Below are 15,221 nucleotides of genomic sequence, written 5' to 3' on the forward strand. Positions count from 1 at the left end.
AAAAGAAAATGGTGTCACCCAGCTACCTAGTCTCTAGTATCAGAATTCTGTACTCTTGCTGACCAGCAATCAGCAAGAGTTTCTGTCCACTCCCCACTTCTATGCTGCACATGACCAAGCCATCAACCTGCCAGCTGGCACCTCCCTTCTGAATTTTATCTAAGATGGGGCTGTGTTTCCAAACCCTTCACTTCTGAGGGTCCTGCAGCTTTGGCCTGCTCAGACCCTCTAGGGGAGGGTCTCGCTGAGCACTGGCTGGGTGCTGGCCAGCCCCCTGGTATGTTTGTGTGACTGTTGGGCTGCAGATGTCCAGAGATTGCGGCTGGGTGCTAGCCCACCCCAGAAGTTCGTGTGATTGTGTAGCAGCAGCGTTTCAGGGATTATGGTAAATCACAATACCCATCTGACACCAGACTTCACCCCTCACATCCTTGTTCCAACACCAGCAAATGTAGCTGTTTGGGGTCCGCAGGGACCTTTGCCTGTGGGGAGGCCACATAGCCTCTACCAAATGTCCTCCCAGCAGGGGAACTACCTCTCCCCGTGTGGCCTGAGGACCCCTTGGACTTCATTGCTCCTGAGGATTAGCTCTTCCCACCAGAGCTCCCACCAGGTATTGAGCTGCAGAGTTTCAAGCTCCGTGCTCTCCTGTTTATAGCATCTTAATGGAATTCAAACCCTCTCCTTCCTCCTTTCTTTCTTTTTTTGTTCAGCCCTTTGCAGTCCCTTTCTCCTTTCTTTTTTTGTTCCGTCCACTCTTTCTCTCCAGCTGCTTTTGTGGGGTGAGGGAGTGCTTTTCCTGTACTTTCCCCCCTGTCTCTGTTCTTTCTGCTCAAGCAAAAGCAGCTCTCTACCCTCTGTGGCTTCTGTCTACCCCAGTTCACCTCTCCACACCACGTACCTGCTGAGTTCTGTGGTTCAAGTTGTGCAGATTGTTGTGTTAATCCTCAAATCAGTTTTCTAGGTTTGGAAACTATTTGCAAACCATTTTCAAGATGGTTTGGTGTTGATTTAGCTGTATTTCAGGGACAAGAGAGGGAGAAAAAAGTTCCATGCAGCTCTGCCATCTTGGCCCCTCCTCCTGGCTGAGGTCCATTTCCATAGTGGGTCTAGCACATCCCAATCCCACTCTATGGTTATTTCTCTAGTTTTGGAATGCATAGTTGGAAGAAACATACTCAGCAGCAAGCAGAATTCTCACTAAATAGTCCATTTTCAAATAGAAGTTGTATATATGAGTGTGCTCCCACAGGTTCTAATGTCACAAGTAAGTTTTATGGGCAGTTTTACCATTGTTACTATACCAAATTACTGAAAATTGGGTGGCCTAAAACAATATCTGTTTATTGTCTTATAGTTCTGTAGGTCATAAGTCAGTCATGCTCAGCTTAGGTACTTTGCTTAGGTACTCAGCTGGGTACTCTGCTTAGGATCTTATAATACTGAAATCAAGGTGCTAGCTGGCCTGAGCATTTATGTGTAGACTGGGTGAGAATCCACTTCTTGGTTTATTCAGTGTTGGCAGAATCCATGTATTTCTCATTGTAGGAATGAAGTGCCCTTTCTTTGGTGGTTGTCAGATGGAAGTTGTTCTCACCTTCTCAAAGCCAGTGAATTCTTTAGCTTGTGACCTTCTCTGTCTTCAGAACTAAGAACTGTGTGTCAGGTCCTCTCAAACTTCAGATTTCTGAGTTCTTCTTTCTCATTTCTCTTACTTCCTTTTTATGCCCTCCTCTTCTGATTTTAAGAGTTCATGTGATAACACTGAATTTACCCGGATAATCCAGGTTAATCTCCCTGTTTTAAAGTCAGCTGTTTAGTAACCTTAATTATGTCTGCAAAGTTCCTTTTACCATCTAATATAACATCATCACTGGTGTGACACCAGAGGACAGAATTCATGGGGGCCAGAATTCTGCTTGCTCCTCTCTCCTTCCCTCCTTCTATATATATATATATATATATATATACACACACACACACACACACACATATATACACACACACATACACATATATACATGTACATATATATGTATATATATGTATATACATATATATATGTACATGTATATATGTATTGTAAGTGTGCATACATACACACACATTTTTCTCTTTTTTCATAATAGGGTGTGTTAATAGTAGTTAACCATATATATCAGTACTTAAACTGGAGGTATAACCATCACCCTGTGGTGAGAACTCTAACCTCTCTTGGAGAGAGGATTGGTGTATTTTTGGTTCTATGAGAGATCATTGCATCATATTAGAAAATAAGGGTAGTTAGTAGAGGTGTGTATGGATTCCAAGTTGACCATGAGTGGGCTGTGATCTTATATTATCTGGGACTGCTAAACTGAAACTACATTTCTAAGAATTCTATTGCCAGTATAGGATTGGGTTAGGATTAGGCACACGAGAAAGTTGCATAAAATTTGGATGTGGGAAGTGAATCAGCAGCCATTGTTTTATAATCTGAAGATCATTGGTGTGCCCAGGCATTATGGCAGCCTTCATGCTGGAGCATGGGGTGGTACCTTGGCCTACATACTCCCTAATCCTGCCATCTCTTTTTTAGTTTCTCTGTGTCCTAGGCCATATAAGTGTGCAGCTCAATGACCAAAGGCACCAACTTTTTCTACGGCTCATTCTTATCATCAAGGTTGGAGGCAGTGTATTATAACTTTGCTAAATTAACATTCTTTTCTGTGGATCACAGGGTGCTGGATCATGAGTCAAGGCAACAACAGTAGTGAGTGGTGGTTCAGCAACAGGCCACAAGAAAAATCAAAAGAGAGAAGTTTATTACTTATAGGTACTAGAGGATGTACATGGCACACCTCAAGGGGGCACATGGAAGGTCAAGACAGAGTTTAGACAGAGAGGCATGACTTAGGCACATGCCTTTTTTTTTTTTTTTTTTTTAATTTTTTTCAACGTTTTTTTATTTATTTTTGGGACAGAGAGAGACAGAGCATGAACGGGGGAGGGGCAGAGAGAGAGGGAGACACAGAATCGGAAACAGGCTCCAGGCTCCGAGCCATCAGCCCAGAGCCTGACGCGGGGCTCGAACTCACGGACCGCGAGATCGTGACCTGGCTGAAGTCGGACGCTCAACCGACTGCGCCACCCAGGCGCCCCAACACATGCCTTTATTAGTGTCCTTGGATGGAGTGGTTACTGGGCTAGGACCACATTGGTCAATTCAAACTAAAAGAGCGGGAGTTTGGTAAGCCCCATGAGAGTCATATCTAAGGGGCACATAAGGCATACAGGTGCCAGGGAGCAGAGGAAATCTGATCTCAAGTGCTGTTGGGGGAGTCCCATCAGGAATTTATATTTGCTTGTGACTCTGGGGTGCTGTATAGGGCATGTGTTTCTGAGGGGGCTAATGTCAGTTTAACTTCCTTGCAGCCCACTTGGCCAAACAAAATGGATGTTGAGGCAGCAGTACCCTGGACTAGCTTAGCTAAATGCTTGACCCAGTGAAAGACAGACACAGGTTCCATTGTGTGTGTCCACATGGGTTTCAGTTTATCCTCATGTGTTTCAGTTTGTTCTTGTGGATTCCAGTTGCTCATTATAGAGTTTAGTTCTCTCATATGTCAGGTTCAGTTTTCCTTCCCGACTGCTGGCCTGAGTTCTAGCAACTTTAGGCCAAATATCAGAGCAGATGTAACAGACTTATATAGCCTTCTCTAGTGGCTTCTATAACAGCATAAGGTCTGATCCCTATAATAAATCCTTTACTGACTGATCCCAGACCAATAAAATATTTTAATCATTTTGGAAAAGTTCTCAGCCACTCTCTTTTCAGATGTTCTTACTCAATTTTTTATCACCTCTACGTTTGGAACTTCAATTTTATGTATATTAGACCTCCTTTCTTTATCCCCAAGTGTCTTACTTTTCTTTATTTTTTGTATATTTGTTCGTGTGTCTCTGTTTCATTTTTGATATTTTTTTCTGACCTATTCTTTGTTTAACAAATTCTTTTATTTTTTTAAATTGGTCTCCTTTTAAATAGTTCTATACTGAAATTCTTAATTTTGTCACAGTCTAAACATTTTAAGGATATTTATTTAGAAGTCTGTGTCTAATACCTTTCTTACCTAGATATGCCAGAGATCTTTTTATGTTGTCATCTCTTTAGGCATTCACTAATGTGGTCTCCTATCTTAGCATGACTGATTGTTTTGCTTAAGCGCAGTATTGTATATAATAAGTTGTATAGGTAATTTGAGACCTTGAATTACATTATGTCCTCTCAGTTAGTCTGACAAATACCTAGGTGTATTAGCAAATCCTGTTCACCTTAATTCAGTATTACATACTTAAATTGTTCAAAGTTATGATTCAGTCCCCCAGAAGCAGTCTATTTTTGGTTTGTGCTTACTCCTAAGATTTAGCCCTAGAAGGTCCTAAATCAAAGTGTATAGTGTCTAGCAGATTACCCTCCCCATATTTTTGTCCTCCTTGCCCTGCAAGATATCTCTATCTCAGCCACTTCTTCTAGAGAAAAATCACCCAAATGACAAGTTATGTATTGTGGATTTTCCTCTCTTACTTGGATCTTGGTTCCATAGTTCGTCACTGCTTATTGGCTCCCTGATGCCTTCATTTAGATTTTAAAGAACATATCATCCAGCTTTTTTAGTTGTTATTCCCTTTTAGAGCAGAATTTTTGATGGAGTAACTATCACTTCCCTTTTCCCCCCATGTGTGTTGTGGGGTTAGACATGTCTCCCCATTCCTTATGTTATGTGAAAGTTTCTAATGCCTCACCACAATGTGTCTTTTTTTCCCCCCTCAGAATTACTGTCAGCTGACAATAAATTGGTGGGACTAATATAAAGCATTGTGGTATGTAGGAAATGTATTTGGGGAAGGTACAAGAAAGCTGCATCTTGCAGCTATGGGAAAGCAGAGAAAGGGTCCTGGAAGGTCTTTTTAAGGATTGGTGCAGCAAATGTGGATTTAGGTGAGGAGGCTGCATTGACTAGTCTGCCCTAAAAAGTCTTTCTGTATTGAATGAGAAGGCCTCCATCTAAAAGGGGGATGTGATTATGCTGCTAAGGGGGTATAAAGCAAATGGCCCAGAGCAGGGAGAAAACTGCTTGAAAATACTAAGTCAGAAGAAGCCTGCATTGGACAATCCATATGGAGTGAGCCTACTGTATATTCCCAGCAACTGTATATTTGCAGATTAAAGGAGTGATGACCAAGAAAGACTTCCTTTTTTAAGTCCCACTGATGTGTAGGCAGTCACTTAAGCTAACTCCTTTTCATTCTTCTCACTCCCTTTTGTTATCTCCCCTCACCACATGCACACACCACCACCAAGAATGAGTACAGATTAATGGGACAGGAAGTGGTAGAAAAGGGAGAGAGAGAAATAAAACCACAGCTCTTCCTTTGCCTGAAGTTCACAGCAGATGAATTGAACTAATAATATTTATGTGTGATTGAATATACAAAATAAGGTTGAAAGGAAGTAAAAAAAAAAAAAAGAAAAAATCTAATGTAGCCAGGGAAATGATTAGAAAAGGTAGAGGCACCATTAAATGGCAAACCTTAACTTTCCATTCTCACTTGAAAGCAAAGTTGGTGTCACTTCTTGGTTAAGCTGTTTGATTAATCCTTTGACTGTATCTAGACTGATACTAAGTCTGTCTTTCATTTTTTCCCCAAGAACTTTGTTGTTTTTTTTTTTTTATTATCCCTGTGCTCATATTGAAACATCATATTCTTGGGGTACCTGGCTGCTTCCGTCAGTAGAACATGTGACTCTTGATCTTGGAGTTGTAAGTTCAAGCCCCATTTTGGGTGTAGAGATTACTTAAATCTTGTTTGAAAACCCCAAAGCATTATATTCTTGTTACATGCATGTTAGTCCTTCCTTTATTTCTCTAAACATCTTAAATATATTTATTTTGTGATTCTTTTCTGATAGTGCCATTATATTTTCTTAAGTGCAAGTTTTTTATTTGTTGGATTTATTGAATTCATTTGCTGACATTATTTGATGCTTTTGGATTTCTAGTTGTGAGTTCATATTCTACAGAATACTATTCCCAGTGTCTTGATTTGGGATAGCTCTCACTAGGATGGCTGATTGCCTGTTTCTTTGTTCTTGATGTGTCTTAAAGCCTGTGAGGAAAGAGAATTTCCCTTATTGTTTTTAATGTGGTTATATGTTCACTAATCTAAATTTTATATTATTAAGTTATAATTTCTCCAGGTTTTATATGAAGAGAAGGTAATTCCTCTTATCTGGAAATGAGTTCAAATTATTTGACATATAATACGTAGACCAGAATAACACTGTTTCTCTTAGCATATTATTAGCAGCTTTTTCTCATAACATACTTAAGGAATAGAACACGTTCGAACTGTTTTTAAAAAGGGCCCAAATATCTTAGCTCTAGCATAGAGCAGTTAATATGGTGGCTGTGATTGCAGCTATATATGAAAACATACATGCAAATGGGCAGGGACCATGCCAAAATGGAAAACATTAATTTTATTATTTATTTATTTATTTATTTATTTATTTGTAATGTTTATTTCTGAGACAGAGAGAGACAGAGCATGAGTGGGGGAGGGGCAGAGAGAGAGGGAGACACAGAATCAGAAGCAGGCTCCAGGCTCTGACCTGTCAGCACAGAGCCCAACGCAGGGCTTGAACTCACAAACCGTGAGATCATGACCTAAGCTTAAGTCGGTCGCTCAACTCACTGAGCCACCCAGGCGCCCCAGAAAACATTAATTTTATTAAGGTGGTAAACTTATGGATGGCTTTTTCTCTTTTGACATTGCAGAATTTCTGTATTATTATGTTGATTTTTTTAAAGAGGGCATAAGTTTTGAGTATATATTCTAAATAATTAAAAAAAAATCATACCACTTATACAGAACCCTACTAAAGTACCCAGTTGCCTATAGGATAAAGTTAAAACTTTCAACTAAATATCTCCAGAGCTCTTCACAGATCTATTCTCAGATTTCTTCTCTTACCTCCTTCCATTTTCCTAAGCCTCATCTAGTCCAGTCTTATTCCCTACCCTTGACACAGACACTACTTATTTCTGCTATATTTTAAGGATTGAAACACATTTTTGCAGGGTCATTTTTCTAGGTACAGGATACTGGTTCTTTTGGTCCATTGTTTTGCTGAGTTTATTTGGGATCCTGACTGCCTACTCTTCATTGCTGGTGGTGAGTAGTGTTTCATTGCTGTTGGTGAGTAATGTTTCACATTTCCCCTACTCTCTTCCCAAGTAGCCTCATGAGGTGCTCCTATCTAGGATGGTATCCAATTGGTGCCAGGAGTCTTCAGAACCCAAGATTACTCTTGTATTAGCAGAGTTGGAGTTTATATTAGCTATTTGAATCTTAGGCACAAGGGATGGGTGGAGGAAAAAAAAGGCTTGTTCTACTAGAGGATCTGTCTTAAAATCTTCCCTTTGAAAGGGTGGTAGACCATCCTTTTTCTAGTCTTATTTCATGGCCTATTTTATGGTTCATTCAGTGTTGTTATTTTAAACACTCAACAGATTCACATTAGCTGTACCTTTACATGTTGAGCTATCTCATTTCATATTTAATCTCCTGAGAACCAGTCTTCCTTGGCCTTACAAATTAGGTAGTTTGTCAAACCTATCCTATTGTGCAAATGCTAGTCCTCAAGAGGACGGTTAAGATAGCAAAGGAGTAGGGTGACTCTAAGCTTGCCTCCTCCCCCAATCAGCTAGATAAATATCAAATCATTCTGAACGCCTAAAAAACCAATCAGAAGTCTTAGAGAGCTAAGCTGCAAGTCTAAAAACAGAAAAAATGACCCATGGAAGATAACTGCAGAGAGTTGATGTGTGGGAGAAAAGAGCTGAGGGTGCTGTGGTAGGGAGAGATCCCAATTGGAGAGAGGTGAACTAACAGTGAAGAAAAAAAGTGAAAATACTCACAGAGAACTGTACAAGAAAACTGTTCCCCAAAACCATTGATGGGGGGAAAGGCGAAGGTTTCAGTACCACCAGTTTTTTTATAAATAGTGGAGCGCAGAGTCTGAAGTTTCAGAGCTCAGTGCCTAGTGGTGCTCTGGCGAGGAAGCAGGGTAGAGCCTCAGGTCTGGGCAAACGAGGTCTAAGGATCCCCTGGATCACATGGGAAGAAGCAGTTCCCATGCTTGGAGTGCATTTGGTAGAGGCAACTCAGCCTATCCGTGGGCAAAAGACTGGACAAGTGCCATAGAGCTGCCCTATCACTAGTATAGGAACAAAGACATTGGCTGAGGACAGAAAACCTTGGAACTGGCTGTGTTGTGATTTATCATAAGCTCTGAGCCACTACAACTGTGTGGTCACGTGACTGTTTCCTGGGACAAGCCAGCACTGGCCATGGCACAGCAAAACCATCCCCCAGAGGATCAGAGTGGGTCTGAGCCATGGGGGGGTCTCTGAAGTGTGGGGTTTTGAAACACAGCCTGAGATAGAACCCAGGAGAGCAGCACCACCTAGTAGGTGGATAGCATGGACACAGATGGTGAAAGGCAGGGTTCTGATGGAAGGTGGGATTACAGATGATTTATTGTGCCTCTGTGAGGGTGGGAACTTCCCACTCCAGAGACTAGAGAGTAGGGTGAAGCTCTTTTCACCCCTAGCCAGCACTGATTGACCTCAGCGGGCTAAACAGCACCACCAAGTGGAGAATGGAGCCATTAAACTAAGCCCCACCCCCTTGGGCCCTCCAAACACATCTCTATTAGGGCAAATCCACCTGAGAATCAGAGCAGAGGGCCCTTCCCCCAGAAGAACAGCACAAACCCCTTCCATGCACTAAGTCTAATGATCATAGAGTGCTGCAAAACTTCAGCTATAGGGGAAGCAGGATCTAGCTTCCTTTGGGTTTTTTGTTTGTTTTGCTTTTGTGCTTTTTTTCCCTTGGGTAAGGAAAGAGCAATTTTTATTTTATTTTATTTTATTATTTTTTTAATTTTTAATTTTAATCTCTTTTTTCTATCAAGCTTCTCTTTAAATATTTTAAGAATTATTTAAACTTTGTTTTTTCTGAGAGAGTACGTGTGAATGGGGAAAAGTGGGAGAGAGAGAGAGAGAGAGAGAGAGAGAGAGAGAATATCTCAAGCAGGCTCCATGCTCAGTGACATGGGCTCAATCCCACAACCCTGGTGTCATGACTCAAGCTGAAATCAAGAGTCAGACACTCAACTGCTGAGACACCCAGGTGCCCCATCAAGCTTCTCTTAGCAAACAAACCAAAACACACCTAGGATCTAGCTTCATTATTATTTAAAAATTTTTATTTTATTATTTTTTCTTTTTTTCCCCAAAATGACAAGACAGAGGAATTCACCCCAAAAGAAAGAACAGGAAAAAATGACAACCAGAGATTTAATCAATACAGATGAAGTAAGATGTCAGGACTAGAATTTAGAACAATTATAAGGATTCTAGCTGGGCTGGAAAAAAAACATAGAAGACTATACAGAATCTCTTATTGCAGAGATAAAGAGCTAAAATCTAGTCAGGCTGAAATTAAACATGCTATAACTGAAATGCAGACTTGAATGGATGCCATGACAGTGAAGATGGATGCAGAGGAGGAACAAATTAGTGATACAGAAGATAAATTATGGAAAATAATGAAGCTGAAAAGAAGAGGGAGACAAAAGTAATGAATCACAAAGATAGACTTAGGGAACTTAGCAACTTATAAAAAGGGACTAACATTCGTAAAATAGGAGTACCAGAAGATGAAGAGAGAGAAAAACGGGCAGAAGGTTTATCTGAACAAATTATAGCTGAATATTTCCCTAATCCGGGGAAGGACACAGACATCAAAAACCAAGAGGCATGGAGAATTCCCATTAAATTCAACAAAACCTGACCATCACCAAGACATATCATAGTCAAATTCACAAAATACATAGACAAAGAATCCTGAAAACAGAAAGGGAGGAAAAACCCTTAACCTATAAGGGAAGACAGATTGAGTTCACAACAGATCTGTCTACAGAAACATGGCAGCCAGAAGAGAATGGCAGCATATATTCAATGTGCTGAATGGGAAGAATATGCAGCCAACAATACTTTATACAGCAAGGCTGTCATTCAGAATAGAAGGAAAGATAAAGAGTTTCCTAGATAAAAACTAAAGGAGGTCATGACCACTCAGCCAGCTCTGCAAGAAATATTCAGAGAGATTCTTTGAGTGGGGGGAATAAAAGACCAAAAGCAGCAAAGACTACAAAGAGATAGAGAAAACACTAGAAACACCAACTTTAAAGGTAACACAATGGCACTAAATTCATATTATTCAATAATCACCCTTAATTTAAATGAACTAAATGCTCTAATCAAAAGACATAGGGTATTAGAATGGATAAAGAAAACAAGATCAATCTATATGCTGCCTACAGGGTACTCATTTTAGACCTAAAGACACCTGCACATTGAAAGTGAGGGGATGGAGAACCATCTATCATGCTGATGGACATCAAAAGAAAGCCAGAATAGCCATACTTATATCAGACAAACTAGATTTGAAAACAAAGATGGTAACAGGAGATGAAAGGCATTATGTCATAACTAAGGGGTCTGTCCATCAAGATCTAACAATTGTAAATATTTATGCCCCCAACTTGAAACACTTAAAAATATGCATGAATTACTAACAAACATAAAGAAGTTCAGTGATAATATAATAATAGTAGGGGACTTTGACATCCCACTTCCAGCAATGGACAGATCATCTAAGCAGAAAACCAACAAGGAAATAATTTGCTTTGAGTCACACACTGAAATCTATAGAATACTTATAAAAGGAATTGAAGAGGACACAGCGAAATGGAAAAGCATTCCATGCTCATGGATTGGAAGAACAAACATTGTTAAAATTTCTATACTACCCAAAGCAATCTACACATTTAATGCAATCCTTATCAAAATACCACCACCATTTTTCACAGAGGTGGGACAATCCTAAAATTTGTATGGAACCACAAAAGACCCTGAATAGCAAAGCAATCCTGAAAACAAAAAACCAAACTGGTGGCTCCATGATTCTGGATTTCAAACTATATTATAAAGCTGTAGTCATCAAGACAGTATGGTACTTGGCACAAAGACAGACACATATCAATGGAACAAAATAGGAAATTCGGAAATGGACCCACAACTCTATGGTCAACTCATCTTCAACAAAGCAGGAAAGAATATCCAATGGAAAAAAGACAGTTTCTTCAGCAAAATGGTATTGGGAAAACTGGAGAGCAACATGCAGAAGAATGAAACTGGACCTCTTTCTTACACCATACACAAAAATAAAGTCAAAATGGATGAAAGACCTAAATGTGAGACAGAAAACCATCAGAATCCTAGAGGAGGACACAGCCAACAACCTCTTGACCTCAGCCAGAGCAGCTTCTTACTAGACATGTTAGGGCAAAGGAAACAAAGGCAAAAATGAACTTTTGGGACCTCATCAAGATACAAAGCTTCTGCACAGTGAAGGAAACCATCAACAAAACTAAAAGGCAGCCTATGGAATGGGAGAAGATATTTGCAAATGCCATATCTGATAAAGGGTTAGTATCCAAATCATATAAAGAAATTATCAAAGACAACACCCAAAATGCAAATAATTCAGTTAAGAAATATGCAGGAGACATGAATAGACACTTGTCCAAACAAGATATCCAGGTGTCTGACAGACACATAAAAAGATGCTCAACATCACTCATCATTAGGAAAATACAAAGCAAAAACCATGGTGAGATACTACCTCACACCTGTCAGAGTTGCTAAAATTAACAACACAAGAAACAATACGTATTGGCAAGAATGTAGAGAAAGGAGAACGCTCTTGCATTGTTGGTAGGATTGCAAAGTGGTATAGCCACCCTGGAGAACAATATGGAGGTTCCTCAAAAAGTGAAAAATAGAACTACTCTAAGATCCCTAAGATCCAGCAATTGCACTATTAGGTATTTTCCCAAAGGATATAAAAATCAGATTTGGATAGGTACATGCACCTCGATGTTTATAGCTGCGTTATCAATATTAGCCAAACTGTGGAGAGAACCCAAATGTCCGTTGACTGATGAGGGGATAAAGAAGATGTGGTTGTGTGTGTGTGTGTGTGTGTGTGTGTGTGTGTGTGTGTGTATTTACAATGGAATATTACTCAGCCATCAAAAAGAATGAAATCTTGCAATTTGCAATGTTGTGGATGTAGCTTGAATGTATTATGCTAAGCAAAATAAGTCAAGGAAAGACAAATGCCATATGATTTCATGCATATGTGGAATTTAAGAAATAAAACCAATGAACATATGGGGTGTGGAGAAAAAGAGGGAAACAAACCTTAAGAGACTCTTACAGATAGAGAATAAACTGAGGGTTGATGGAGGGATGGGGGTGGGAGATGGCTAGATAGTTAATGGGCATTAAGGAGGGCGCTTGTTACGATAAGCACTGGGTGTTATATATAAATGATGAATCACTGAATTCTCCTGAAACCAATATTTCACTGTATGTTAACCAACTGGAATTAAAAAAAAAAATTGAAACACACAAAAATACCAAATGCTATTCCTCTAGTCCAGGGGCTGAGTACATTTTAGCAAGTGTTTTGGCAATATTGACCGTCTCTGTTGCTGACATAGTGGTGTAGTGTGGTATGAGAAATTCAGGCCAAGTAAGAGAAAAGTCTGTAGAAGTGGAAAGCTTATGGGAGGATAGCTTTCAGGTAATGGGAATTTTCCAGTGTGCACTTACACATAGGACATACATATCTTTCTCTGATTTCAAAATTCCCTTTCCTTAATTTTTTAATGTTTATTTATTATTTTGAGAGAGAGAGAGAAAGCACGAGCGAGTGGGGGAGGGGCAGAGAAAGGGAGACACAGAATCTGAAGCAGGGTCCAGACTCCGAGCCATCAGCACAGAGCCTGATGTGGGGCCCAAATCCACAGACTTCGGACTGTGAGATGATGACCTGAGCCAAAGTCGGTATCCCGTGGCGCCCACGGAGCCACCCAGGCACCCTGATTTCCTTTCTGATATAGAAAAGCCCAACCCCCCAAATGCATTGCCATTTGCATTTTTCAGCAAATTTGTTAATCATTATATGAATGATAAGTGCTGAGTATACAGTGATCAACAAAATATATGCACTTTCCATTTTCATGTAGGGCACTTCAAAGAGATTGGTATGAGATGTAAAGTTATAGTAATGTCTTAATGAGTTTAGACTCTACTAGGGCAACTAAGTCACAGACAAAAGTAGCTAACACAGGCAGAGCATTATATTTGTCATTAGGCCTAAAAAAAGTTCTGCATGGGTTCTGAAAAGGAAGAGGCAACTTGCAGCCAAGAAGATTAAGTAAGACTTCTTGTAAGAGGTGTCACTGATGGGATGTTGGATTTGGACATGTGTATATGGGGATCAGGGAAGAACATTCCAGGCTGTGGGAACATCAAGACAAAGTTGGCAAGACAAAAATATGGAGTGTGACTAGATCAGAGGGAAAGGTCAGTTCTGTTAGAATGTAGAACATAATGAAGAATAATTGGGAACCAGGCTCAAAGGATAGATAAACTTGTGACAGATTTTGGAAGGTCTGGAAAGTAAGACTAAGCCATTTGGCATAAGTCAGATTTCTATTTTAGGAAAACCATCCTGGAAGTTGTGGTGTGGAGGGTGGCTGTAGGCAGAGAGGTTGGATAGAAACTTTTCTTTTTAATGGGGAAAATGCAGGTGAAAGATGTGCTCTGAGCCAAACTCTGGCCACTGAATTGTATTGCTTTTATACACAGTGAACATGAAATGAATGGTATCATTAGCTTCTAAGGTGGGAATGAGTTCTAGTGTCTAATAAAGCAATATATTACAACAAACTTTCTATTCTGCCCTCCTTTTGGATATAAGCAGTAGCAACAACAATGAACAAAGAGGAAAACCTGAGTTCTATTTCTGTCGTTAGGTTACTTTGTAACCTTGGTCAAGTTGTATACCCTTTGAGCCTCAATTTCTTTTCTTTCAATGAGAATGATAATATTTAATAAAATGACATTTTATGGGGCTGGATAAAGAACAAATGAAATAAGATACATAAAATTATTTTTATAAACAGGTTAAGAGCTTTATAAAGTCCAACTCTTGTTAATATCCTAAGTATCTGAGGGTTCTGATTTTGTTTGCATCTCCATACTGACTTGGTGACTGGCTAGATTTACAATCAAATCTAATCGAGATTTATTGAATAAATACCAAGGGTTAAAAATAGTGGTTAACAGTTGTAACAATGGCACTGGTTTCTCAAGAAAAAGTTTTTCTATTTTTAAATTTTTTGTTTTTCTTTTTTTTTTTATTTTGAGAGAGAGAAGAGCAAGTGAGTGCATGCGTGGGGGAGGGGCAGAGACAGAGGGAGAGAGAGAGAATGCCAGGCAGGCTCTGTACTGTATGAGGGCTCAATCACATGAACCATGAGATCATGACCTGAGCTGAAACCAAGAGTTGGATGCTTAATTGATTGAACCACCCAGGCACCCCAAGAAAGAGCTTTTAAATAACCAACGGAAGGGCTGGCCCTTGTCCTCTCTTTTGTCACAACTGGGTCTAAGTCATACCAGGAATACAGTTCACCATAGGGAAAATAAATTGGTAGGAACTCAGGAAGGATATCAGTGTGGTGATTGTTATGAAATACCAGAGGCAATAATAATTTTCGGGGTTGCTGGTGAAAATTGCAAATAGAAGGTGACGTTTGAATTGCCTTTGAAGCATCAGTGGCATGGGGAAGGAGAGCTTTTCAGGCAGAGGGGCAGCATGACAAAGTACCAGAGGCTGACAAGTGCAGGTATAGCAAGAAGTGAATGTAATCCTAGACTCTGAAAGGAATTTTGAACTACAGAACAGTGCTTTGGACAGCAACTTGATTTCAAAATAACCTCCTTTTTCTTCTTTGCTTTTCCAGGTACTTGCATTTTTGTTGGTTTGGGAAGGGTATGAACTATACCTGCACTGGTGTCATAAGGTAGGACACTGAACCTTCGTAGGAGACTTTGGGCCAGGATTGAATGTGCCTCTTAGGCACTCAGCATGAATTAGAGTCACCTTTTCTTTAATCGTTCCTGTTAGAAAGAACTGATCTATTTACACTGTTTTAATTGAAAGAATTCAATTTCTAACATGTAACTGAT

General features: G+C 39.8%; 1 protein-coding gene across 6 annotated transcripts in view; it reads left to right on the forward strand.

The window, feature by feature from the left end:
• GDPD4 (glycerophosphodiester phosphodiesterase domain containing 4) overlaps positions 1-15,221 on the forward strand; it is a 177,868-nt gene that overhangs the window by 38,874 nt on the left and 123,773 nt on the right. For all 6 annotated transcript variants that reach the window (XM_058687680.1, XM_058687682.1, XM_058687677.1 and 3 more), the window contains exons 4-5: positions 7,125-7,218; positions 14,996-15,055. In XM_058687680.1, the coding sequence (XP_058543663.1) occupies positions 7,125-7,218; positions 14,996-15,055 (154 nt within the window). The remainder of the gene's footprint in view (positions 1-7,124; positions 7,219-14,995; positions 15,056-15,221) is intronic.

The sequence above is a fragment of the Neofelis nebulosa genome, chromosome 10, assembly GCF_028018385.1.
Source record: "Neofelis nebulosa isolate mNeoNeb1 chromosome 10, mNeoNeb1.pri, whole genome shotgun sequence".
NCBI lineage: Eukaryota > Metazoa > Chordata > Mammalia > Carnivora > Felidae > Neofelis > Neofelis nebulosa.